The sequence below is a fragment of the Hevea brasiliensis genome, chromosome 12 (assembly GCF_030052815.1).
Source record: "Hevea brasiliensis isolate MT/VB/25A 57/8 chromosome 12, ASM3005281v1, whole genome shotgun sequence".
In the NCBI taxonomy this organism is placed as follows: Eukaryota; Viridiplantae; Streptophyta; class Magnoliopsida; order Malpighiales; family Euphorbiaceae; genus Hevea; species Hevea brasiliensis.
The window spans coordinates 409,913-434,039 of record NC_079504.1 but is presented as its reverse complement, the minus strand read 5'-3'; the positions used below and the strand labels follow the sequence as shown (position 1 = coordinate 434,039).

General features: G+C 35.1%; 4 protein-coding genes across 5 annotated transcripts; 2 read left to right on the top strand and 2 right to left on the bottom strand.

The window, feature by feature from the left end:
* Nucleotides 1–453: 453 nt before the first annotated feature.
* LOC110654378 (O-fucosyltransferase 16) lies at nt 454–6,386 on the bottom strand. Its single transcript, XM_021810340.2, has 10 exons — nt 5,953–6,386; nt 5,788–5,838; nt 5,562–5,652; nt 5,341–5,417; nt 4,934–5,022; nt 4,644–4,827; nt 3,964–4,145; nt 2,852–2,954; nt 1,783–2,114; nt 454–1,694 (listed from the first exon to the last, which is right to left on the bottom strand). Exons 1-10 carry the CDS (start codon nt 6,118–6,120, stop codon nt 1,250–1,252), a joined length of 1,722 nt encoding a protein of 573 aa, XP_021666032.2. The 5' UTR covers nt 6,121–6,386; the 3' UTR covers nt 454–1,249.
* A 1,732-nt stretch (nt 6,387–8,118) lies between these two features.
* On the top strand, nt 8,119–12,559 carry LOC110654381 (uncharacterized). The gene is made up of 7 exons (XM_021810345.2): nt 8,119–8,550; nt 9,216–9,305; nt 9,437–9,517; nt 9,611–9,742; nt 9,955–10,173; nt 11,312–11,404; nt 12,054–12,559. Exons 1-7 carry the CDS (start codon nt 8,308–8,310, stop codon nt 12,213–12,215), a joined length of 1,020 nt encoding a protein of 339 aa, XP_021666037.2. The 5' UTR covers nt 8,119–8,307; the 3' UTR covers nt 12,216–12,559.
* Nucleotides 12,560–12,703: 144 nt separating this feature from the next.
* On the top strand, nt 12,704–14,727 carry LOC110654380 (vinorine synthase). The gene has a single exon (XM_021810344.2). The coding sequence runs from the start codon at nt 13,068–13,070 to the stop codon at nt 14,409–14,411; it is 1,344 nt and encodes a 447-aa protein (XP_021666036.2). The 5' UTR covers nt 12,704–13,067; the 3' UTR covers nt 14,412–14,727.
* Nucleotides 14,728–15,736: 1,009 nt separating this feature from the next.
* LOC110654382 (uncharacterized) lies at nt 15,737–23,684 on the bottom strand. 2 transcript variants are annotated; one of them, XM_021810347.2, is made up of 21 exons: nt 23,454–23,684; nt 23,292–23,368; nt 23,108–23,185; nt 22,884–23,015; nt 22,381–22,431; nt 22,128–22,259; nt 21,889–22,011; nt 21,644–21,721; nt 20,656–20,748; nt 20,436–20,558; nt 19,963–20,046; nt 19,045–19,143; nt 18,744–18,938; nt 18,602–18,677; nt 18,124–18,227; nt 17,785–18,044; nt 17,581–17,667; nt 17,275–17,505; nt 16,959–17,037; nt 16,780–16,843; nt 15,737–16,239 (listed from the first exon to the last, which is right to left on the bottom strand). In XM_021810347.2, exons 1-21 carry the CDS (start codon nt 23,542–23,544, stop codon nt 16,193–16,195), a joined length of 2,304 nt encoding a protein of 767 aa, XP_021666039.2. In that variant the 5' UTR covers nt 23,545–23,684; the 3' UTR covers nt 15,737–16,192. The 2 variants fall into 2 exon arrangements, with proteins under 2 accessions (XP_021666039.2, XP_021666038.2); XM_021810346.2 differs by having other exon boundaries at nt 15,737–16,201.
* Between the last annotated feature and the right edge of the window lie 443 nt (nt 23,685–24,127).

The following is a 24,127-nucleotide window of genomic DNA, read 5'->3' as shown; positions in this document are numbered from 1 at the left end:
TGAAAAAAAAAAATGCCTTTTTCGCATCCTAAAATATAGTCCTATCCTATCCCGCACAGCTAAAGAAATCTTTCAACACCTACATTAAAACCTAAACTTGAACGTTGAGATATTTAATTAAAACTAATCTCAGATTACATGTCTTTTTTTTTTTAATAATTATCCTTTTTCTCTTCCCTAATGAGAATCACTTCCCATATCACTCGTGTTATTCCGATGACCTAACAAAAAATTCAAGGCTTTACCTTCTGATTGTTTTCATGGGGACTGACTAGGTCACTTGAAATAGATCTTAAACCCTTGGTCAGTCAGAACAACCTCCACGCTGCAAAATTGATTCAGGGAGTCAGTTAAGCTTCTGATTGAATATCATAATCAGTATGATGATAAGTAGTAGGCTGGATCATTGAATGCCACAACATAATCTCCTTTACATTGGATCTAACGATCAAGTAAGCAACATCATGCCTCCGTCATATTCATATAAATAACTCGTTAAGAAAAATTCAGATTTTTGTACAACTCGGTAAATTTCCACGACACAACTCGCACAAAGTTCGGCACTAAGGATTCAACATATAGATTGATGTTCACAAGAAGAGTCCAGCTTCGCAGGATGGTTCTTTCACTCGTGAAACAAAAATGAAAAACCTTGATTCATCATGTAAATTTCCCCAACACAACTCGCACAAAGTTCGGCACTAAGGATTCAACATATAGATTGATGTTCACAAGAAAAGTCCAGCTTCGCAGGATAGTTCTTTCACTCGTGAAACAAAAATGAAAAACCTTGATTCATCATCCTTCCTCTCCTCCCAACCGAAATAAAAATAAAAATAAGAAAGAAATAAATTAAGCAAGATGGAAGATCACTTCAACTACAATAATCCTTTTCTTTTTTCCACCTCATTTCTTTTCTTTTTTTTGTTTCTTCTTTTTCTCTTTTCATCTACCCTTTTGATCATTTTCTATAGACCAAAATTCATAATCCAACTCCTGCCTCATATCCATTTCTTGACTTTCACAGCAAAAGAGGCAGAAGGCTCAATGAAAGCTATCATCCTCAACTCAATCCCATATCTTGCTGATTTATGGTAGGATGCTCCCTTGAGGGTGCTTTTCCCCCATCTATAATAGCAGTGTTATATACACAAGGTTAACAATACTGACAATATGCAGCAGCATGACCCAAAGCAAGCAATGGAAGTTTGGAAAGAATTGATTGCACAAGGCAGAAATTCAGTGTAGCTCAGTCTGAAACCATTTCTTCCAATTCTGGTTCCTCAGAGTTGAATCCCTCATAATCCAAACCTGTACCATTGAAAGGATCATCCTCCAGAGGGCCTTCTTGATCACCATCATTATCAGGTTCAGGCAATTCTGGCTCGTCGTCAACATTTAGATCATCATTAGTACTATCCTCTCCAGTAGCATTATATCCCTTCCCATACTTTCTGGGTCCTGATTCTTTCTTTGCCTTGGCTTCATAAGAATCTTCACAGATGCAGGTGTGTGGGTTCTCGTGAAACTCCCCCCTCCCTGGCCTAACCTCCTTTGGCTCCCCCATGAAGCCGCGCTGGTAAGTACGGACTTTGGATGCAAAAACATCCCATGTTATGTTACCTTCATTCAAGAACAATCGATAAAGTTTTTTAGCATTTGGACGAATGGTAGGTTTATGTCCAAAATATTTCCTACAATTCAAGGAAACACATAAAATTAGTCATTGGCAGCAGGAAACAAGAAAACGAAGAATAAAGGAGAGTAGAAAAGATAAATTACCTCCGTCCAGCTAATATTCTAGCCATATTACCATTGTTGTTGGTAACAAATACATCACTTTCATCACAAACAATAAAGTCAAGTGCAGCCATTCGGGAAGAAAATGAAGAAAATGGTTCCAACTCCTCCTTTCTGGCTATAGTCTCTTTAGTATAGAAGTTTGGGAAGAGTGCCTTCAGGGGAGCCAATGATTCTTCACCTCTGTATACTTCTCCAGAAGCCACATAAATATGAGCGTCACTGCCATAACCTAATGCTCTCAACATGAGACCAACTTCCTTTGGAGTGAGAGGGCATTTTCCATGCCTCCTTTCCTTATCAGAATTTTTCATCTGCAAATATACGAAAATAAATCTTACTCATACTTCATCTAATCTTGCACTTTGTTCGGATGGAGAGGAAAGAGCAACAAAAAAAAAAAGGACTAAATGATATCTCCTGTTTGAAAGTTTTATGAGGAAAAAGAAAGGAAGAGGAGGGCTAATTTATTCCTTCAAACCACGCTTTATTTCCCATCAAAATTGAGTGAATCAGAGTTATCCCTCCCATAACATTAAAAATAGTTTTTTAAATATGACTATTTTACCCTTAATGCCTAAAATCATTTCCTATCCTTCAAAATTACAAACATGAAAAAATTGCCTAACCTTTCATTTCTTTTATTTTCCAATCCCATGGATTAAACACTATCCTTTCTTTTTCTATCCAACATAAACTTTCAAATATAGTGTTAGAGCTCAACACATATAAAAGAAAATAAAGAAAAAATTAACAGAACTGAAGATTACTCAGCTCAAATTCAAAAATTTGAATGAATCCTCATTACAATAAAGCTCTCAGCATCTTTCTATAATAAATAAAAACCTCATAAATATTCAAAGTGCTAATCATCCAACTGCAATGATTGATGATTTTGCAAAGACATAATAACTTGCAATCAATAAGTATCTAATATTGCATAAAAAAAGAAAAAATTTTCAATACTGAAAAACTAAACCTACAGCAAATGCTTTGGATTCTCATTATTCTTTTACAAAACCTAAAATTTATTGTTTGTATTGAACCTTACATGTAAAGTTTTCCACCTCCTCCGTATGGCACCCAGTTCTTCCCTTTCCCTATCACCTCCACCATAATAGCATCCAGAGAATGCCAACATATCAGGTTCATACCTGTAGTCAGGGCCATTTAATTGCATCAAGAAACCATGTAATAATTGTCCAAAGCAAATGTCAACTTCTTGAATGTAGAAGTCATCAGCTGGCGAACATAAACTTCCACATTGTGCATGTATAACTACCAATGCAGAAATTTGAGGCTAGTATGCTTTGCTCTTACATGCATCAGCCTATCAAGAATTCAAACTATCACCTCAAACAGTCATCATGCATTTAATCTTTACATGTCTGTGGAAGAATTAAAGCATTTTATGTATGCCTATACTCTATATCGTCTAAAACAGTCATACAGTCATATCGCATGTTTGTAAATGAGCCAGAGGCTTTTATGTATGTGCACAACCACTTGATTTCACATGGTCTTGATTTCACATGGGTAACCACATGCTTCAATATTTCAGTGGTAACCATTAACCAAGGTGTCATAGTTATTAAAGACTCAAGGCACACCAAGGCGCCAAGGGGTCCTAGAGCCTAGGCACAAGGTGCAAAGTATAGGCGCACACTTAAGCGAGATGAGGCGCAAAAGTAAAAAAAAAAAAATTAAAAAATAAAAAATCCATAAAAGTCAAATAAATGTGATGCTTTTCCTTTTCCCTTAACATATATCTTGAAATAGGTGTAGATGTAACATTCTTTTTAAAAAAAAGATAATAATAGAGTGTTAGTGTTAATGGAAATATCGAAGATTTGCAATTTTGGGTGTGCTATTTGATGAGATTTTGATAACTAGTTATCACCAACGATGCTAATTCCAAAAACTTTCTAGTGCATCAATATAGGATTCTTATAGATTGTCAAATATCAAATTTAGGTGGTAGTCCTTTTTGCCAATGAAAATGCTCACTAAGGGTGAAAAATAAAGAAGTTATGTCTTTCTAGAACCTTGTGCCTAGAACAAAGGCGCATAAGGCGCTAAGGTTCAAGCCTGGTGAGCCTTGAGCCTAAGGCGTGCTTCTTTAATAACTATGCAAGGAGTGCAGATGAAATTCAATCAGAATACCTAAGGTGCAAAGCAATAAAATGCTTGCTTTTCATCCTCATCCTGTGGACTAATGTCTTGCCCATTTCAAGAATAGGATTTGTAAACTTCAAAGCATGGTAGTTAACTCTACATCTCAACTTTTGCAATTGTGAGTCCAACTTGTTTGCAAGCCTGTAATCAAACTTGGTCAGCTGAATTGCCTGTCACATAATTAAGAGAAGCAATGTCATTTCTAAAATAATAAGCTAATCATTCAACACAAGACAAAATGTAACAACACCAACCATGAAAAATTAGTTAAATCAATCCATGATTTCAAATGCCAGTACACTGAATTGCAAGGTGTATATAAATGTCAATACAAACTCAGGATTTGAGGAAAATAGAGATTAGAGAAAAGTCGTAATGTCAAAGCCATAAGATTGCTTGTATTTGATTATGTACATTTGATATACATATTTCAATGCTAGAATTTCTCAAGTATGTTCTTCAAAACGTAGTAGTGATATTGATTTTATTTTGTTTTAGGTAGGAGTGATATTAGAGAGTGGTAGTGAGAATGCAGGATATAAACATAACTAAGCAGAACACATGCAATTTTGTAACACATGATCAAAATATATAAAGCAATTAAAAAAAAAAAGTAAAAAGAAGAAGAAGGAGGAGGAAGAAAAAGTTGAGGAGAACTGAGAACTTACATGCCTTTTCAAAAGAACAGGTAATACACGATTTTGATAACATCTCTCACTACACTTCCTTGGAACACGCATGTTACGTGGAGTCCAAGTTTTCCCTCCCCTTCTTGGGAGATTTTTTATGATTTTGACATCATTTGATAAAGATTTGACAAACCAATCAACATCAAAAATATCTGCAAAATTACTGCAAATAACAAAGGTAGTTATCTAACGTTGTAGTTAAATACGTACCTATATTTGTTCTTTCAAAGATTTAAGCGCTTATACAGTTGTGCTCATTCATAACTAACCTTGCATCCTTCCAAAAGGATTTCTGGTCCAACTTTGGAACAACAAGAGTAGCATTTAAAATGCGGGCAGCAACAACAGCATCAGTAATCTGCATAAGTGTGGAATCAAACCTCACATAAAACACCAGATTGATCAAAATAACTAGTAATCATGATGCAGCAGAGCAACAGAACAATGTGGTCTAATGTCTAAAAATCATAGTGAAAAAAAAAAAAAAGCCTCCAGGTAGGAGAATAACTGGATTCAATATTACAGCTACCATAATTGAAATGATTGCTTCACGAAATTCGCAACCAAACTATTTTAAATCACAAACTATTTCATGGTAGTGTAGCACATATACAAAAGTGGTTGGAGGAAAAACACCAATAGAACTACAGTATAAAATGGTAGCTCAGAAAATTACCCCCGTCCTTTGTTGATTCAAGCCTCCACTTGTAGCGATCAGCAAATATCGATCACGTTGGGTAATAGTGTCAGCATCTGCGGCATGATTGGGCCAGTTAAGCTCAAAAAAGTGGTTCAATTACTATAAAGGAACCTCACAAAATTACAAAAGCAACAAGTACACGATCAATTCAATTAATGCTGCTAACTGTAAGCCTCAATGAAATACAATATGCATACTCGCAAAACTCCTGGTCGCATTACTGCATCCATAGTAGAATTTGGAATTTCTTGATGTCCAAATATCATAATCCAATCTCCCTCCAGCGCTCTAATGTACCATAAAATAATAGCAAATCACATCAAGCAAGTGAAGTCACGATCCAAAAAAAAAAAAAACAAACTGAAATCAGCTCCAAAAGAAATACTTTTATGCTGATAATTAAAATAAATTTCAAACCCTAACCGGCACACGAAAAACTGTTTCTCCAACTGCAACATCAGCTCCAACGTTTGACTGATAAAATGAGTAACCAAGACGACATCCGAAATCAAAATTAGCACGTACAAAAACATGTATCTATAGATGTACGTATACGCAGAGAGCGCGAGATGTAGCAAATGTGAATACCGAGTAGACATGGCCAGGGTGGTGAAAACTATCTGAATCGATGGGAGAAGGAGTGAGAATGGAGAGGAGACCAAAGAGGATGAGAAGAACACCGGAAACAGCGGATATCACGGGAAGCAAAGAACGGAGGCGGTTGTAATAGTGATGGCGCCGCCTATGAAAAGCCATTTACGGTGGTTTTGGAGCACTGTCTCTTCTCAGCTCTCCCGCTTTAAAAGAAATCGATCTGCTAATGCTTAGAGTCCAGCATTGGCAGGAGGGAGAGGCGCATGAGCCAGCGTACTTGATAAAAGAGCTGTGAACTGGAGATAAACGACAAGGATTGATTATCGGCGCGTTAGCGGATTGGCATCGGATGGGCTTTGAGTCGGAGACACAGAGAAAATGAAGGAATACTTATAGAATATATGAATGATTAGGTGAAACCCCAAAATAAAATTACTTACAGTGGCCTGTAATTGTGAGCTGGCTGGGCTGGCTAAGTCAGTTTTCGCTGTTAAATTTGTTGTAAATTAAATTATTTCTTCGTTTTTTTTTTCTATAATCTTTTTCACCCTATTCCATCTATACGCCAGAGTGGCCCTCCCCGGTTTATGATTGGTTGTTGCTAGTAGCAAGCATGGATGGAAGTGTTATTAGATTATTTAAAAAAATACTTGGATTCTCACAAAAGAAAAACTTAAATTAATTCGATTAAAAATTATGTCAAGCTTTAATTTAAATAATTTAATAAGTTAAATATAAATATTATATTATTTGATTTGAGTGGCTCTTTTTTATATATAATTAAGAAAAATTAATTAATATTTATTTTAAACACAATAGAATTTTATTTAAAACTATAATTAACATCCTATACTTTTAGTTTATTAAATTAAGTTTAAGACCTATTTGATTTAATTTTGTGATAAAATTTATTTATTTGATAAAATTTATTTAAAAATAAAATTTTTCATTCAATATATTTTCTATTAAAAATAAAATTCATTTCAAATGAAGTAATTTTTTTATTTAAAATAAATAAAATAATATATAATAAAATAATAATTTTATTACTTAAAATATATATAATTTTAAATTTAAAATTTATTTATAACTTTTATCAATTTTAAAAAAAATTAATTTAATTATAATAAATTTTATGAAATTTATTATTAAAAATTTTAAATAAATTTTTATTTAAATTAAATATTAAAATTTTATATATACAAATTAATTTTACAAATTCTAAAAAATATTAAGCTGAATTAATTTTTAAGTTTTAAAAGATTGCAGTTATTTTGAGAGTCTGGTGTTCGTGCGGACTGAAGGGTGGAAGCCCATGCCATTCTGTTGCAGAAAGCATAATCAGCACAGCAGGAATGGGTCCTGAAATTTTGGACAAATTCTATTAGAATATATGCAGAGATTCCTCAGACCACATGGGACATGGTTCAATCTTTTCTTATTTTTAAGTGCTTCATTCACGGGAAGAACGGTGGTAGGATCCACCGATCCAGCCATCCCTGCTGTTTCCCCTAGGCTCAAAAAGAAAAGGATATCATCCATCTCTTGAGTGTTTGGTTCAATAATTAATAAATATCTAAATAATGGGATTCTATACCCTCTCAATCTCTCACTCAACCTCCTTAATATAAAAGGAATAAGGTCTTTCCCAAAAAAAGTTGCCTGGAGATTGTGAACTCCTTTTCCCAAATTGAGAACTGCTTGCCTATTCCGAAGCATCTTTAGAACTTCTTTTTTCCTGTTCGGAAGTTGACTGGTACTGGTATTAGCTAGATCCGGCAATCATCTATTAATTTATTTTGAAAGTGAAATTAAATCAAAATTAAATTTATCAAATCAGTTTTAAATTAAATAAAAATTAGATTGGAATTGATCAGTGCAGTCCAATTTTAAATAAAAATATATTGAAAAATTAAAATATTTAAAATTTTAACAATTAAATTTATTAAAATCAGAATTAAACCGGGACGTTGCTATGGGAATGGGATGGGAACCCACGCCCAAAAGCCTAAACCTGGCGCCTTAAAGCACCGTCTTTAAGAATGTGGCAGAATCTACGGTTGGATAACAAGGTCGACAGCAAATGAAGCAATCTCAGCCATTCAATCACATAACTTACTAATCCTCTATAGACCGACGCACAGTTATATGGTGGAACTGAATCCTCTTTTTCCCCAAACAAATCCTCGTCTCTGGGAGGAACACACGAAGATACTGTGCTCTTATCCACCAAAAGCTTACTCCAATCCCTAATTGCTTTATTTGAATGCCATTAATATAATATTAAGGTTATTCAACTTCATCATCTGCTGTGAAAAGTTTACTACAGAGAACTAGTGGTTAGCTCAGATGAATTCCTTGACTCTGAAACCCTCCCTCTTTGTATCTAAATTATCTTCTTCTTCCTCTTCTTCTGCTGCTGCTGCTTCTAGTTCTACGATTATTGTTTCTGCTTCACCTTCAGCAACTCTCTCAAGAAAAACGAAGCATGGTATTAAAGGAAGATTAGCTTTGAGAATTAGAGCTTATGATTTTTCCAAGGATGACTCTGCAAGTAACTCCGGTGATTCCAAGCCCCCCAATGGAACTCCGGTAATTTTTATTTTTATCTTGTATTTCTCACTTCTCTCAGTATTTGTTTGCATGTATGTGATTTAGTTGATGATTTTCCTTGTAAGTATTTTATGATTTTGAGTTAATGTAGAGGCTTTTGTGTGAATGATGTGTTTTGGTTGGTAATAGATAGGGAGTGTGCAATGCTGGTAATCACGATAGTCATTAGTATGTGTAATTTATGAAAGAGGGTTTGATTTGAAACTGGAATGCAAGTGTGCAACTTGATGTCATATACACATCCCATTCCAATTTCATTTTTAAGATAATTAAACATAATTTATTCACAAGTTTAAAAATTATCCTTAAAAACTAGTTTCTGTTTCCTCCAAATTTCAAGTGAATCAAATATTAAAATATCATCAAAATTTGGGATTTTTGGATGCTAAACAAGATGAAATACTCAAGAACTTGCATTCCATTTCTATTTCCAACATTAACTCAAAAGGCCCTTGGGTTAAATGGAGTGTAATTTTAAATGGATTGGGGAAATTTTACTCTTATTTTTAATATTATTGAATAGGACAAGTACTCTTGGTTTTGTGACATTTGGAGTGGGGAAACCATAATCAACTACAGTTCTACATTTGCTCTGCCATGGATATGTTTGAATTCAGATTTTGAATATCCTTTGTGAATTGCAGTCAAAGACCAGGAGAGAAATTCTATTGGAGTACGTTAAAAATGTGCAGCCAGAGTTTATGGAGCTATTTGTCAAAAGGGCACCACAGCAGGTTTTGAAAAATTCCCCCTTCTTGGTGCCATTTGATGTGTTCTTACAGATCAATCTATCTTGTTTACTTTAAAATTTTGGTTGGGTGGAAAATTGGATATAGAACATCTATATTTGAAATTATTTGTTCAGGTAGTTGATGCAATGCGACAAACAGTGACGAATATGATTGGTACACTACCCTCGCAATTTTTTGCTGTAACTGTTACCGCTGTAAGTGTATTTGAATTTCTGTGTCTTGTTGATTTGCAAGACAAGAACTCTGCCTTCTTTTTTAACAAGAATCAGCTCGACTGTTTCTTATAGGTAGCTGAAAATCTTGCACAGCTTATGTACAGTGTTATGATGACTGGTTATATGTTTAAGAATGCACAGTACTGCTTGGAATTGCAACAAAGTTTGGAGCAAGTTGCTCTACCTGATGTGCAAGATAAAAAGGTAATTTCTTTTTATGTTGACAGTGTATAAAAATCGTTAATTCTTCAAAAGGCCAAATGACCTAAAAATTCGTTTTATTCTTTTATTTGTCTATTTTTAAGTTTCATTTAGCTAAAGTGCTGCCTTGTAGTATAAAATTGTTGCATGAGGTACGGAATCCTTTTTTAAATTTACCTATTGCAGTTTATAATTAGATGCTGCGACTGTTACAGGATTTGCCAGATTATGCACCGGCTACACAGAAGAATCTGTCTGGTGAAGTTATTAGGTGGAATAATGTTTCTGGTCCTGAGAAAATAGATGCTAAAAAGTATATTGAGTTACTTGAAGCAGAAATTGAAGAACTCAATCATCAAGTTGGTGGAAAATCTGCAAATGGACAGAATGAGTTGTTAGAATATCTCAAGTCTCTTGAGCCACAAAATCTGAAGGTAAAGAGTGATTGCCATTTGCTGCCTACCATTAACAGATGTGTTAATAAACAGTTAAAGATAGTTTTAGGTAAAATTTAATCATTCTGGGTACTGTTTATAATTATTGTGGTTCCATGCTTAGTACTGCCTTTTTGTGCATTTATCATTTCAGAAAGCATCACATTTCAGTTGTTTGAAATATAATTTTTGTGGCAAGTCGAAATTTGAAATATAACTTTCAGTTACGTCCTTGCTCGCTGCTTTGTTTTGTCAGGTTAAATGGAGTAACAATTAGCTTTGTTTTCTAACTAAGCTTTTGCCCGTGCATTGCGCGGTGTAATCACTATTGGTATATTATTTAATTGAATAAAGATATGACTATATAGCTTTTTCTATATATTTATACTTAATTTATTTAAAATGTTTTAAGAATAGCTTGTAAAAAAAATTGTGAAAATATAAAGAAAATAAATGCAAAGAATAAATATAAATTGAAAATGAATGTAAAGAATAAATAATAAGATACCAACAAAATGTGTATAAATAAATTCTTATAAGATGAAGATTACCGTAGTGATATTTGTGCAAATTATTTATCATCTTCTTCTAATGCCTTGATTACTAAAATATCATTTGGTAGATTTGAGGAAAAATTTTAATTGGACATTGTACCTTCTATTTGCATTAGGAGGTGACTAATTTGATTTTTGACGTGTGATATTGGTTTATATAGTTTATAATTATAACTTTTAGGTTTCTTAGTATTAATTAAATTGTAACTATTGTCATAAATTTTTTTATTATAAAGAATTAAGTACATGATTTTATAATTATAGTGGAAAATAAAAAGGTTATTTTGATTTATTTAATTTATAACTGTGACTGTTAGTTTTCCTAATATTAATTAAATTGTAACTATTGTCATATTTTTTTTTATTAAATGCCATGTAGGTTTTTAAGTATTTACATATCACTACATGTCAGCAATTGATGTTGTAAAATTGTTCGGGGAATTAGCACAAAATGAATGGACAAATAGGAAAAAATTTAATAGAGCGCCACTTGTCATGTTTTAGTGGAGTTCATTTTGAGATCAGCTTTATCATATTTATATAAATAGATTCTTACTTTGGATTACATGTTTACGATTCTGTAGGAGTTGACAAGTAGTGCTGGAGAGGATGTCATGCTTGCCATGAACACCTTTATTAAGCGGCTCTTAGCTGTTGCAGATCCAGAAGAAATGAAGGTTTGCCTTTGCACTGAACCAATTTGGCTTTTTTCTCCGTTTAATGGATTGTTGACCTCAAGAATTTGCGTTCAACCCTAATGTAACTAATGTAACTGATAAACTATCTAAATTGGTTGGACATGTTTAATTCAGCCAGAGTTTGGAGTTCTCAAAATGCTTTTCCTTAGTATATGGCACTTCATTTCACTTACCTGTTTTACATGATTACTCATTATGTGGTTTATTTTGGGAAAATTCAAAATGCTAGCTGAAGATGGTTTATGTAGATTATGTAATGTTGGTTCCTTGAAGAAAGTCAAATTGTTTGGTCTGATTCAAAGAACTGTTATTTTTTTTGTCTTAACCTTTTGTGTGGATATTTTTCCTGATTTTGATGAAGAGTAGTAATAGACTTGCATTTCATTGACAAATACAACAATCTTATTTGAGAACTTAGCTCCCTTTTTTACCCCTCCCTCCTTTTCTCCCCCATCTGAATGTAATAACAATTGAATCGATGTCTATTGGGGATTTGGATCTTTCAATAAAATGCTAGTACAGCATAACTGATGCTGGTCCTAAGAAATATTATAATTCTTCCCCGATCTACTTCATAATCAATCAAATTTGAGTTCTGAACTTTTTAAACTTTTGTTTCTGCTTGCAGACAAGTATAACAGAGACTAGTGCACCAGAACTTGCCAAACTGCTTTATTGGCTGATGGTGGTTGGGTACAGTATTCGCAACATTGAAGTTCGTTTTGATATGGATCGGGTACTTGGGACACCTCCGAAGCTTGCAGAATTACCTCTGGGAGAAAACATTTGATCTTGATGTCAGGACAAGGGTAGAGTGCAATAATTTAGTGCTGGATTTACTATGTAACTAAGCTGGTGCAGTTTTGTGTTCCACATGGATTGAAGCAGCAGAAGGCTTATTGCAGGGATGAGCTGCCGCAAAGTAGGTATTTTTGGATGCTGCTGCTCTTTCTTAAGTATTGCAAAACCTTCAAGAAATTGTTGGTAGAAAAGATGATTGTCATCTCCTGATAGGTAAAGATTCTTGATATATTGTCTCAAATTTGATGTATTCTTGATTCCTGATCTCTCTTTTTGGTTTGAGATGCAGGACATGATGAATCTTGAACTAATTAATCAACTGTGTTTTTCTAAGGTAACGTAATTGCGGAAGTCGCAAAAGGATAAGAAAAATCCAAATGGAAAACGTCCTCGGGGTTGGCTCGAGCTAAAAGAAATGAATAAAGGTTGACTTTTTAGCTAATAATAATAATAATAAAAATAAATTTTCTATTATTTAAGAAAAAGACCCATACAAGAAAAAGACGACTGCTCTTGTGTAGTTGTATGTGTGAAGGTGCCCATATAGAACATGACAAAGAGAAACCTAGGTTGAAAGTGTTTCACATAGTTATACTTCTAGTTTCTTTTCCTCTTGGATGCCCCAAAAGCAACCGTTGGCCTTCATATGTTTCCTGTCAATCATTGGATTCATAGTCATCAAACAAGAAAAAAGATGTAAAATACCTCTTAATCCTACCCCACTCCTAGTTATCAACGTACTGCTCTAATGCTTTCAGGTTTTAAATAGTAGCCATCTGCTGGCCTAAAAATAACAAGCTTTTATATAATTGAAAGGATTTGAGCTCAGTATAGAAAACGAATGGAGATTGAAATCATTTCCAGGGACAGTGTCAAACCGTCTTCCCCAACCCCATGTCACTTGAGAACCTACAAGCTTTCCCTTCTGGATCAGCTTATGCCTTCTACACATGTTCCAGTCATCTTTTTCTATAGGCCCATTGATCAATCTGAAATTTCTGCAAGATTACAACGGTTGAAGCAGTCTCTGTCTGAGGCCTTAACTTTCTTTTACCTATTTGCCGGAAAGTTCAAGAATGAACTCTACATAGATTGCAACGACGATGGCGTTTCTTACACCGAGGCCAAGGTCGGTTGTTGTCTCTCAGACATTCTTGGACATCCTGAGAGCGAAAAGATATCTAAGTTACTTCCTGGAGATTTCTACTTGGAATCATCAGGTAATTCAGGAATTGGAATTCCTGTGGCAATGATTCAAGTTAATGTTTTAAACTGCGGTGGCATTGTCATTGGAACTAAAACTTCACACAAGATCATCGATGGTCCAACATCAACTGCCTTTCTCAAAGCATGGGCAACCATAGCTCGTGGATCAAGTGAAGTAGTTGTGAAACCTAGTTTCACTGCCCCTTCTATATTCCCACAAAACATCTCGCTGCCTGAAGATACAATGTTGGCTATATGGCCTTCCTTGATAAAATTTGGCAAGGGTGTCATGAAAAGATTTGTGTTTGATGCTTCAGCTGTAGCCACTCTCAAGGCACGAGCAGCTAGCTCCACATTTGTGCAGCACCCAACTCGAGTGGAGGCTGTTTCAGCCTTCATCTGGCAGTGCACAATTCTTGCTTCTAAAGCAAGACATGGTTCCCAGAGACCTTCTGTTCTGTCCCATATTGTGAACTTGAGGGGAAAAAAGTCCACCCACTTGCCTGAATATTCAGTTGGCAATCTTCTCTGGATGTCAATTGCAAAATGCAGTGCAGAGGCTGAGAGAGAATTGCCTCTTTTGGTGGGTGTCCTAAGGGAATCCATATTGCAAATTGATGGTAATTTTGTCCAAAAATTAAGTGGTGAAGAAGGGTTTTCTAAAGTTTGCGAGTGTCTACGAGAGTTTGGTGAAGTGTATTCTAATGCAGGAACTGATTACTTAACATGTAGCAGTTTATGCAAGGTTGGGATCTACGAAACTGATTTTGGGTGGGGAAAGCCTATTTGGGTGAGTCCTGGTGGGATAAATGGACCAGTGTTTCAAAATCTATTGTTTTTGAATGAAACAAGTGCTGGTGATGGAATTGAAGCATGGGTGACCTTGGATGAACGAGAAATGGTCATTTTGGAACGTGAGACACAGATCCTAGAATTTGCTTCTTTGGACCCAAGTCCCCTTCAATTATGTAAGTACTAGCCTGTTCTTGTTCGATCTACTTTAGTCCTGAATTTGGTTCGCCTTTCCTCCAAGAATATTTCTTTTGAAACATTTCCCCCGAGACAGATCCTAGAACATAGATGTTCATATAATTCCCATTTTTGTGTAAACTCTAATCAATCCAAAGAATTGGAAAAGCTAAAAAGGAATTTGACTTGGGGATTGACTTGCTATTGAGTTCCCGAAGAGAAGAGAATTTGTTTCTGTCGCATTCAAGAGCATATCTCCTCTCCCACACACTTTCAGACACAGTAAAATTCAAGCAAGGATGAGAATTTCGAACTAATAAGTTTTAATACAATCATACTATAGTTTTTTTTTCTTTTTTAAGATTATGAGATTTCGAATTTGAGATCTTAATTGAAATAGACAGCCCTTGTTGGGCATCCTCTCTTTGATCACACATGCTCTTCACTTATTTATTAAACAACAGGTTAAACAGTCATAAGATCATGAAACTCTGATCAACAAAAGCAGATTGAAGCAGCTCTTCATCCTTCTCCAATCTAAGCATACCAACTTCATCCAAATACACCCATGCTTCTACCCCTTCATCCTTTCTTGCATCCACGAGAACAACTGTCATAATTTCTGAATTTCTTGAACCAACACAAGTAGTCCACACCCCATCCAAAATCAATCTCATAGAGACCAAAGTTACACGGACTACTAATCGAAACATACTCCGCTCCAGCAGAGAAGCAAGCCCCATCAAACACACCACTCCATCTCACAAAGCTCAAAAAAATTAAAAAATAAAAAAATAAAAAAAACCTCCTTCACCTTGGCAAAGTCACCACCGATTTCCCCCATTGTCTCCCTAACATGGTGCACTAAGCTAGTCGATTCTGATTCTGATCGACCATGTAGTGTTATTTTTTCAGACAGCATATGTTGGGCAAAGTCATGCACAATGAGAGAAGCACTTAATTACTAGACTACTGGCTTACTGACAACAGTAAAATCTCTAGCTGGAGTAGCAGGAACGAGACGAAAAGAAAAATATCACATTTGGAATTGTGTAAATTAGTGTCACATACCTCATTTAACCATAGTTATGCCTTAATTACGATGCTCATTGTGGGTCATAAATGGGCCTACACCCAATAGGTTGTAAAGACAAGCAATGGCACTTGAAAATTGCCCTATGATGAATCCAAATATTTATTTATTTCAGCACAAGTCCCAGGAAGAAGAAGCAAGTTAATCAGCAGACCGGACCATATAATAGGAAAATAACACTTTAGAGTCATGTGCGCAGAAAGATGGTCACAATCCACATACATAACCACAAGGGATGAGACTTCAATAAAGAATTGCTTATACTTTGCCTGATGCAGAACCCATAGCATAAATTAATCAACGAGAAAGCCAGTCTTGTTTTCACTTTTCTTCCCGTCTACTACTCTTACAATTCATGCTTTGTAAAAAATATTTTCCTGTGTTGAAGAGAAAAAGGGAAAGGGAAAAAAATGGCAGAACTACAATAGGGAAGGTACAACTAATCCACAGAACTCTAATGTTTCTAACATCCTAGTAAAAAGGAAACTGGAATCGACTATCTGAACCAAAGCTTCATTCCCACAAATAACCAAGGTTATCTTGTGTCTTTCAGAATCAATAAAAGATGGAGGACCAGCTGCTGTCTGATCAGACATCAAGAATAGGGAACCAATGTTCTGGCCACTTGGGATATGCCCGTTTGTACAGGCTCATGCAAACAGTATCGTGCTGTTGAAGAACTCCATTAAAGACGCACTTCAACGCCCCTGAATAGAATGCAGAAAGATTAATGCTTGAGTAACTCCTGACATTCCACAAAAAAAAAAAAAATAGTGGTAGGTACCATCCTCATTTTCATAAAAAATTGTTAGGGCATTCACATTTTCAAGGGTTGATGCATCACCTAGATGGTTTGTTCAAGGAACACAGGCCATGATTCATTTGTGGTTAACAATTTCATCAAACTACTCCAACTTTTAAGTTGGGATCCACAATAAAATGCCTACTCGCAGAACAGCACATAATATAACAAAAAGTAAAATAAACTACACTTTCTACTATTCTATAAAACATCCTCTAAGTATTTCAACTTCTCATGAATATTTTTAAATCTTTCTACCATACAGTTTTAAAAGAACAGTCCTAGTGACAAGTTCTGAAGGATATTACACATCAATGCACAATGAACAAATTGAGGCCACAACTTTCCCAATTTAGTAAGCATAGATCATATGCTAATGCTATCATGGCAAATTGCAAGCTATAAAGATAAATGCCAACTGATCATCCATATTTTTTTACTTTATAGGATACAAGATTTATTTACATAGAGAGAACACCATACCATGTGTACCAACAGGTTCCTTAATGCGACCACGACAACCACATTTCGTCCACACTTCTACAGGCTGCAGGCAACAGTGGCATCAAGAATTTCCATCACTTAAAGGAAAATAACTCTATAAAAAGTATCAGTCATTTAAAAAATTGAAAATACTATATGCTATGGAGGGAACATCTTACCTTGAACCATCTTACATCCTCTGGGTTATGGAACATATATCGCACTGAGGCCTTCAATTTTGACACTCGTTGGGGGTAACTGCATCAGTTATTTCAATAGATGAGAACATCCATCATATTCAATTTATAAGTCATCACTAACATGGAATTGTAAGAAGTCCAAGATCAATCAAACTCAATATATGACCAGCTCCAGATACCATCTCAAATGGTTGCATAATATTAATTGATGGTGGCAAATTTCTGTCAATAGAATGGAAGTGATACAAGTATGTCACATGATATGATTGGACAAGGATTGTCATGAAGCTCATACCCAGTTAATATAATCTTCTTCAGTATTATCCTGTCAGGATCAATGCTTCTCAAGGAACCAACAGCAGCAACAGTGGGGGCAGCACCTCCTTCTGAATGCTTCAGGACTATCAAAGGAAGAGAAGGAAAACAAATTGGAGCATAAATTGATGCCATGGAGAACCGGCCAGCATGAAGGAACCTCTCCATCTTGTGCTTGTCTGAATTAATGTTGTCAGTGGAAAATATTGGCCTGAAAAGCAAAGAATTGTTGACACGAAAATTCTAGAATGTTAAGGATTACTATAGTTGCATTCAACATCATTACCTTGCAACAAATTGCCGAAAACCAACATGAAATACTAATTCTTCTTTGGCTTTGATAGGGGCATCATACGAGTCATTCTTTTTAATGCTGCAGAAAAATTAAAAGCCTCATCTTGTGAAACAAATTTGGTCGAGCAAATCTCTTTTTAAGAACCAAAAAGAGCAACTAGCAGCAGTGAACAAAGAGAATCTTGGCGGAGCATACCTAAAATGAAGAACAGACATCTTAGACTCATGCTGCAAGAGGCCACATGCAATTATAGGCACCGTATTTGCATGTACACATAATTTGGAAGCAACAGCAGTAGGTAATTCCTTAATGTGAAGTCTTGCGTACTGGCCTGCTCGTATGCAGTCATCCCTGTTGTCTTGGTCCATTTCTAATGCCTTTGCAAAAACGTGTTTTTGCGTTTTTGCAAAATTATCAAATGCAAAAATTCTGCCATATTCTAGAGGTAGAGACTCCTGAAATTCAAAAACAGCATGAATGGCATTCTCTGCAATCTAAACAATAAATGCAATTCCAAGATCACAATTATATTACTTTGGGGTCCCATGAAGAAGTCCTAAAAGACTTGAGACCTCTATACTTGGCGAAACGCTTTCTAGCAGGAATATCCAATGGAGTTTCCACTTCATCAGGAAATTCTGAAAAATAAGGGAAAAGATATATCATGAAAAACCAAACAATCTTTTATAACCTCAGAGAAAATTAACTAGCTTATCTATAGAAAAAGTTTGGCTCAAACTATACAGTAACTTGTCATTTCACCTAGCAAATTAAAGGGTACAGAGACTACAGAACCCCGAGTAGACATTAGGCTACTTAACACTGTGAGAAAGGGAAGGGAGAGAAGGGAACAGGGGAAGAACCCTCTAACAGAAAAGACACTATCCAAAAAAAAGTGATGGAAGGTTCATTAAAAGATCCTAGATCTGCACATTGGAATTAAATGCAATGCAACTCCAAGAAAACATAAATATAACAATGGAAACACTCCCAAATATAGAAAAAGACTTACCCTCATCTTCAGCATGTGCTTCTTTAATTTTTTTAATCTCATCCTCTATCTGTTCTCTTGTTAAGTTTTCGCCTTCCTGCATGACAGGAATGCCTATTAGATCTGGAACAGATTGCTTAATCTGTCAAAATTTGAGACTCACCATCATCACAGAATCATTTTCAGTCTCTTCATCAGAATTTCTGAGATCTAAGGTAGCTTGATCATCATCAAGTTCAGAGTCATCAATGCCCTCTGCACCTGGCCCATAACTTTCAGTTTCATCCAGTACCATACCATCATCAGCACTGAAACTATCTGAATCTTCCTCATCAGTATCATCCACAATCCAAGCAGCCTGAAAGAATTTCGGTTGGTAAATTTAATGCTTTTAAGCAAGGACACAATGCAACAGAAAGAATATTACAGAACCAGGAGAAATTTGGATATATGAGAACACGAACCTGGTACTCTGAAGTACCTCGAGGAAGAGTCCTCTTTTTTGGCCTTCTTTGTTTCTGATTTTTATCAGCCTCAGCCATCTCTGCCTCTGTTGGCCATGTCTGATAAGGAACAATAACATTGTAAATAGCAATCCTTCTACAGGGAAATCAAGAATGTCCACTGAAACCTAATTAACAGAAAAAATGATGTGCCGTATTATGTTGTTAAAATTTCACTGGGATTGAACAATAATGGCAAAAGAAAAATCAGGCACATGGGATAAGATGACAACAACATCGATCACCCAGCGAAGTAAATATAGATTGCATGATATTGCAGAAAATATGTTATTCTACTGCCTATACTCAGTAATTCCAATCACACAATATATTTATAAGTGCAACCATATCAAATGTAAACAAACAAGGATACAGCTAAAAAAATGAAAGACAACAGCTAAAAACTCAGGTTAAATATTATCAAAATAAACCAATGACAAAAAAAAAAAAGATTTGATACAGTTGTTCAATTGTGGGTCCCTTCTTTTAAAATTATCAATAGCAGCCATAAACATAATTATCAGTAACAACTGTAGCGCAAGTGTATTTTTCTCCATGTAGCATGTGCCAAAAATGATTTGACACTAATTAGCCATTATTGATTATTGTAAAGGACATGGCCATAATTGAAAAGGTGTGTATAGTTTCAAATTTTTTTGGCCAAACACCCTAAAATAAAATCTGACAAGATGAATTCTTGAAACAGCAACTGCATAGGAATAGTGATGCAAGACTCAAACTGAATCATAAAGCAGAATATGGCAAGGCAACATCAGAAAGTAATATATATTAACACAAAGTATCCATTCAATCCTAACACCAATGCACTAATTGTAATGAATGGTTATGAGCCATGGTTTTAATGCTGGTTTAAATTACCTGTTCTCCTGCAAGAGGATCCGGAACATTCTCTACAAGCAAGGGCTCCTGAGTCAAAGAATCAGGATGCACAGAACGAACAACCTGGAAAACTAAAGAAAAATAAGTAATAGGAAATCGTCTATGTTATGTACACAAATATCAGAGAACGACAGGAAAAATCATGTTTTAGGATGTCAGATCGTCACCTGTCACACATGTAAATCTCAAACATGTAAACATGGCTAGTCTAAAGTGATCTAGTATGAAAATTGATAGGGAATTTTGTTTAACAAATATTCAAGACAACACAAGTATGATCACATCATCAGAAAACAAAAATGCACCATATCTTTACAATTTTTTGAATACAAGGAGATTTTCCACGAGTGAAGGTGAGGGAATTAAAGAAAGCTCAGTGATGAAGTAATATAGTCATAATCATTTCCAACATGAATCCTTATTTGCTTATTGTTTAACTAAACAAATAATACCTCCACATCAAGCAAATCATCCGAATCCATTGCATCTGGTTCTTTTCTTGGATTCAAAGGAAATGGATCCTTTAAAATTTCTATCTTATGCAGTTGAAAATCCCCCGCACCAGAAACGTGAACCTGATATCAAGGAATATCAGATACAACATCAACTCAAACTATCAAAGGCAAGCAAATATCAGCCCTCCAAAAAAAGACAAAAAGCTGAATTTATTACCAGCTGATTCACTGAGAGGCTCCGGCCATGAACATAACCAGTGAGGATAAGGGTACATTTTACTGAATTCACATCATCTGCTACCATATCAACCTATAATCATCCATGAATCAAGCACTAAACAATCAATGGTAAAGCTTTTGCATCAGGGAGTTAGAAAATATTGAAAATACATTTAGTATCCTCAGCAAGAATCCAAATAGGGATTTATGTCAAAACAGAATACAGAATAGGCAGAATGAGGAGATCCTTTCTATTACTTGTAAAAAGATTAACACAACTCAACTCAACTAAGCCTTTATCCCAAAAATTTGGGGTCGGCTATATGGATTCGCTTTCTCCACTCTAAACGATTTTGGGTTAAATTCTCAGAAATGTGTAATGCTTCTAGGCCATGTTGTACTACTCTCCTCCAAGTCAATTTAGGTCTACCCCTTTTTTTCTTTCTATCCTCTAACCTAATGTACTCTACTTGTCTAACTGGAGCCTCCGTATGTCTACGCCTCACATGACCAAACCACCTCAATCTCCCTTCTCTCAACTTATCTTCAATTGGCACCACTCCTACCTTTTCTCTAATACTCTCATTACGGACTTTATCTAATCTAGTATGGTCACTCATCCACCTTAACATTCTCATCTCTGCAACTCTTATCTTAGACGCATACGGCTATTTCAGTGTAAAAAGATTGTCTAGGGAAAATTAAGACATAGACCAAAAGGCTAGATTATCTCTCATCCTTCATATTCACTATATTTGTAAGGGCGGCAATGCACTAAGGCAGATGTAATCAAACCACCCTGCATTCTATTACCATTTTGTTCCCCATGGCTCCAGAAAATATGGCCCCAGATAAATGCATAACACAGGTAAGGATTCATCATGTGGAAAACCCCTAATTTGATTATTAATATCATATGTTGAGTTGTTTCTTATTGGTGCTACCACAAAGTAACTTATGCTAATAATCATAAATAAAATAAGCACCTTTTGGGACATGAGGTAAGGCCGTTGATTTCTCCAGTGAGGCAATGTTAGCCTTTGCTCCTTAAATAGCCACAAGAACTGTAACAAACACATAAAATGACATGAGAGGAGTGTCATGACATGTACACATACAGAAGATTGGCACCATACACATTGCATCACATGGAATTCATTTCCAATAATCATAAACTTCATCGCTGAATAAGGTGATACAAAATAATTTGTTTAAAAGGTAAATACACTACCTTGTGCAACTCATCTTTTGTATCTGCTGGATAGAACTTGCAATCCTCGGGAAATTCACTAGCAAGTCTGGAAGTGCACATCTTCTTTGAGTCATTTCTTCTTTTCAGCTCAATAGGTAGATCCTACAAACAGAGAGATAGTATTTTCTAACCTCAATCCACACAAAACCTTAACTCCAACTGTTATTTCAGGAAATATCATCAGGATTCAAAGAAAAGCACAATGATCAAGAACTTACACGAATGAAGACAACAGTGCTTGGCAAACCAAGAGACCTAAACACAGACAAGCATTGACTTCCAAATGAATCAATGTAGTCAGAATCACTTTCTTCACTGGCTGATGCCACAAAAGCAATCAGATCAGCAACCTACAATCCAGATTCCCGACAATGTTCCAATGGTCAAAAAATCAAAAGCATTACAGTAAACTCAAAGAACCATTAAACCACCAAAACTTGAAAAAAACACAGTTGCCATAAACTTTCATACCTTAGCCATTTCCATACAAGATAACAAATCCCCATGTGGTGCTTTCAATACCTATGGCGCATGAAATCAGCCAGATATTCAAAATTCACACAATAGAATAACAAATTCTAAGTCAACAGTCATATTCAGAATCTGAGATGACATAGCTTAAGTACTAAACCAAATTATAATTTACAACATAATACTGTTTATTTCCGAACATGACAGGGAAAAAAGGAAGTTCATGCTGAAAATCTGCCTTCTGGAAGCTAAATTCCAATCACAAAGATAGCTAAATTGTGTAAATTCTAAAAGTGAGAGTGCGATCAAACAAAATCTACTTTTTCTTAAAGCCATTGCAGTAAACAGCAAATTCAGCTATGCCACCATTTCATTATTAAAAAAATGTGCAATCTTCGGTGATGCTAGAAAATTGCAGCTTGCCCAAACAGCACTGGCGGTTTTTTATTTTTAACAAGGTTAGAGAAGTTTCTAAGCAAGTAAATGGCAAGGTTGAAACCTACAGTTGCTCTCAATTTGTACTCAAAGGATGCAACTGTTGAAGACACAGCTCCACCGCCTTCAGGAGATAATAATTTCAGAAGATCTTCAGCAAGTGAATCTAGGTTTACGGAGGCAGAAAGGCCAAACAGAACCTATCATTGAGTCAAATAAAAAGAATGAAACCAAAATAAACGTTATCATTGCAGGCTTTGCCAGTACAATACTATATAGGAAAGATACTCACTATTACAAGGGGAGGACTTGATGATCCACTAGAAGCCCTTTTCTCTTTCAAAAGCGCGGCCCGTTTCTGCTCCCGCAACTACGAAATTGGAATATTGGCAATAAGATAACAGCAAAAATTATTGCTTTCGAAAGTTGTCAACAAAAAAAAAATCTAAAAGAGAGAGATTTGAATATCAAAATACCATCTTGTTACGCTGAATTCGAACAGCTCGAGCTCCCTTGGCGACATTGCGCTCCGATTTCGCAATCCTACTCTTGTCTAATTTCACAAAACCAAAAGATTTAGATTGTATTGATTGAACTAATGAAAGATGGCGAAATGAAAAGTTGGAAGCGAGGCAAACCTTTCAGAGATGTTTTGTGAAGGTTACGAGACGATTTCGATGAGAAACGGGTCTTGTGAGCTTTATTGACTTGAACTCGTGATCCTCCCATAGCTACTGAGACGATCTTATGCAACCAGCTAGCTAGTGAAACCCTAGAAACTCATCGGAAGACGAGTTTTCCACTCCTGCAAAACCCTACTGTGTTTCCGCAGCGAAGTTGCGGCAAGGGTTTAAAGAAGTTTTCCAGTGTTTTTTTAATATTAGGGAACATAAAACGGCAGCCTTTTGGTATCAAAATAATTTATTAATTATAATAACTATTGAAAAAAATATGCAATAAAATAGTTAATAATATTTTTTAATTATAAATATTTATGATAAAATAATTTAATAAAATAAAAATTTTAATAAAGTTATTAATGATAAAGATTTGGAAAATAGGTACTCTACGTTTGATATGTATGTGAATAAAAATTTTCTTTAATATATAACTTATCAAATTTAAAGTTCAATTTTTATTAAGTTGTAAATAAATTTTTATAAATAAAAACAATAACAAGTAAATCATAATTAGGTGTTTATTATGAATTGTTTGATATTTTTGTCTTTTAAGTGGGATATTTGTAGAATATAAAATAAAAAAGTAATTCATAAATTAATATTTTTATTTTTATGGTTTTTATTATTTTAAA

Bases quoted from the DNA above. Each gene is read 5' to 3' on its own strand.
- LOC110654382 (XM_021810346.2), bottom strand. From the start codon at position 23,544: ATGGGAGGATCACGAGTTCAAGTCAATAAAGCTCACAAGACCCGTTTC. The intron at 20,047-20,435 runs GTATTATTTGTT...TTAGTTTTCCAG, and splicing joins ATGATTTGCTTGATGTGGAG to GTTGTTCGTTCTGTGCATCC. The intron at 17,506-17,580 runs GTAATGATGTTG...TTTGCTTTTCAG, and splicing joins TTTCGGCAATTTGTTGCAAG to GCCAATATTTTCCACTGACA.
- LOC110654380 (XM_021810344.2), top strand. From the start codon at position 13,068: ATGGAGATTGAAATCATTTCCAGGGACAGTGTCAAACCGTCTTCCCCA.
- LOC110654378 (XM_021810340.2), bottom strand. From the start codon at position 6,120: ATGGCTTTTCATAGGCGGCGCCATCACTATTACAACCGCCTCCGTTCT. The intron at 5,418-5,561 runs GTATGCATATTG...ATCATGCCGCAG, and splicing joins TGCGACCAGGAGTTTTGCGA to ATGCTGACACTATTACCCAA. The intron at 2,115-2,851 runs GTAAGGTTCAAT...GTATATTTGCAG, and splicing joins GGAGGTGGAAAACTTTACAT to ATGAAAAATTCTGATAAGGA.
- LOC110654381 (XM_021810345.2), top strand. From the start codon at position 8,308: ATGAATTCCTTGACTCTGAAACCCTCCCTCTTTGTATCTAAATTATCT. The intron at 9,306-9,436 runs GTTTTGAAAAAT...TTATTTGTTCAG, and splicing joins TCAAAAGGGCACCACAGCAG to GTAGTTGATGCAATGCGACA. The intron at 10,174-11,311 runs GTAAAGAGTGAT...ACGATTCTGTAG, and splicing joins TTGAGCCACAAAATCTGAAG to GAGTTGACAAGTAGTGCTGG.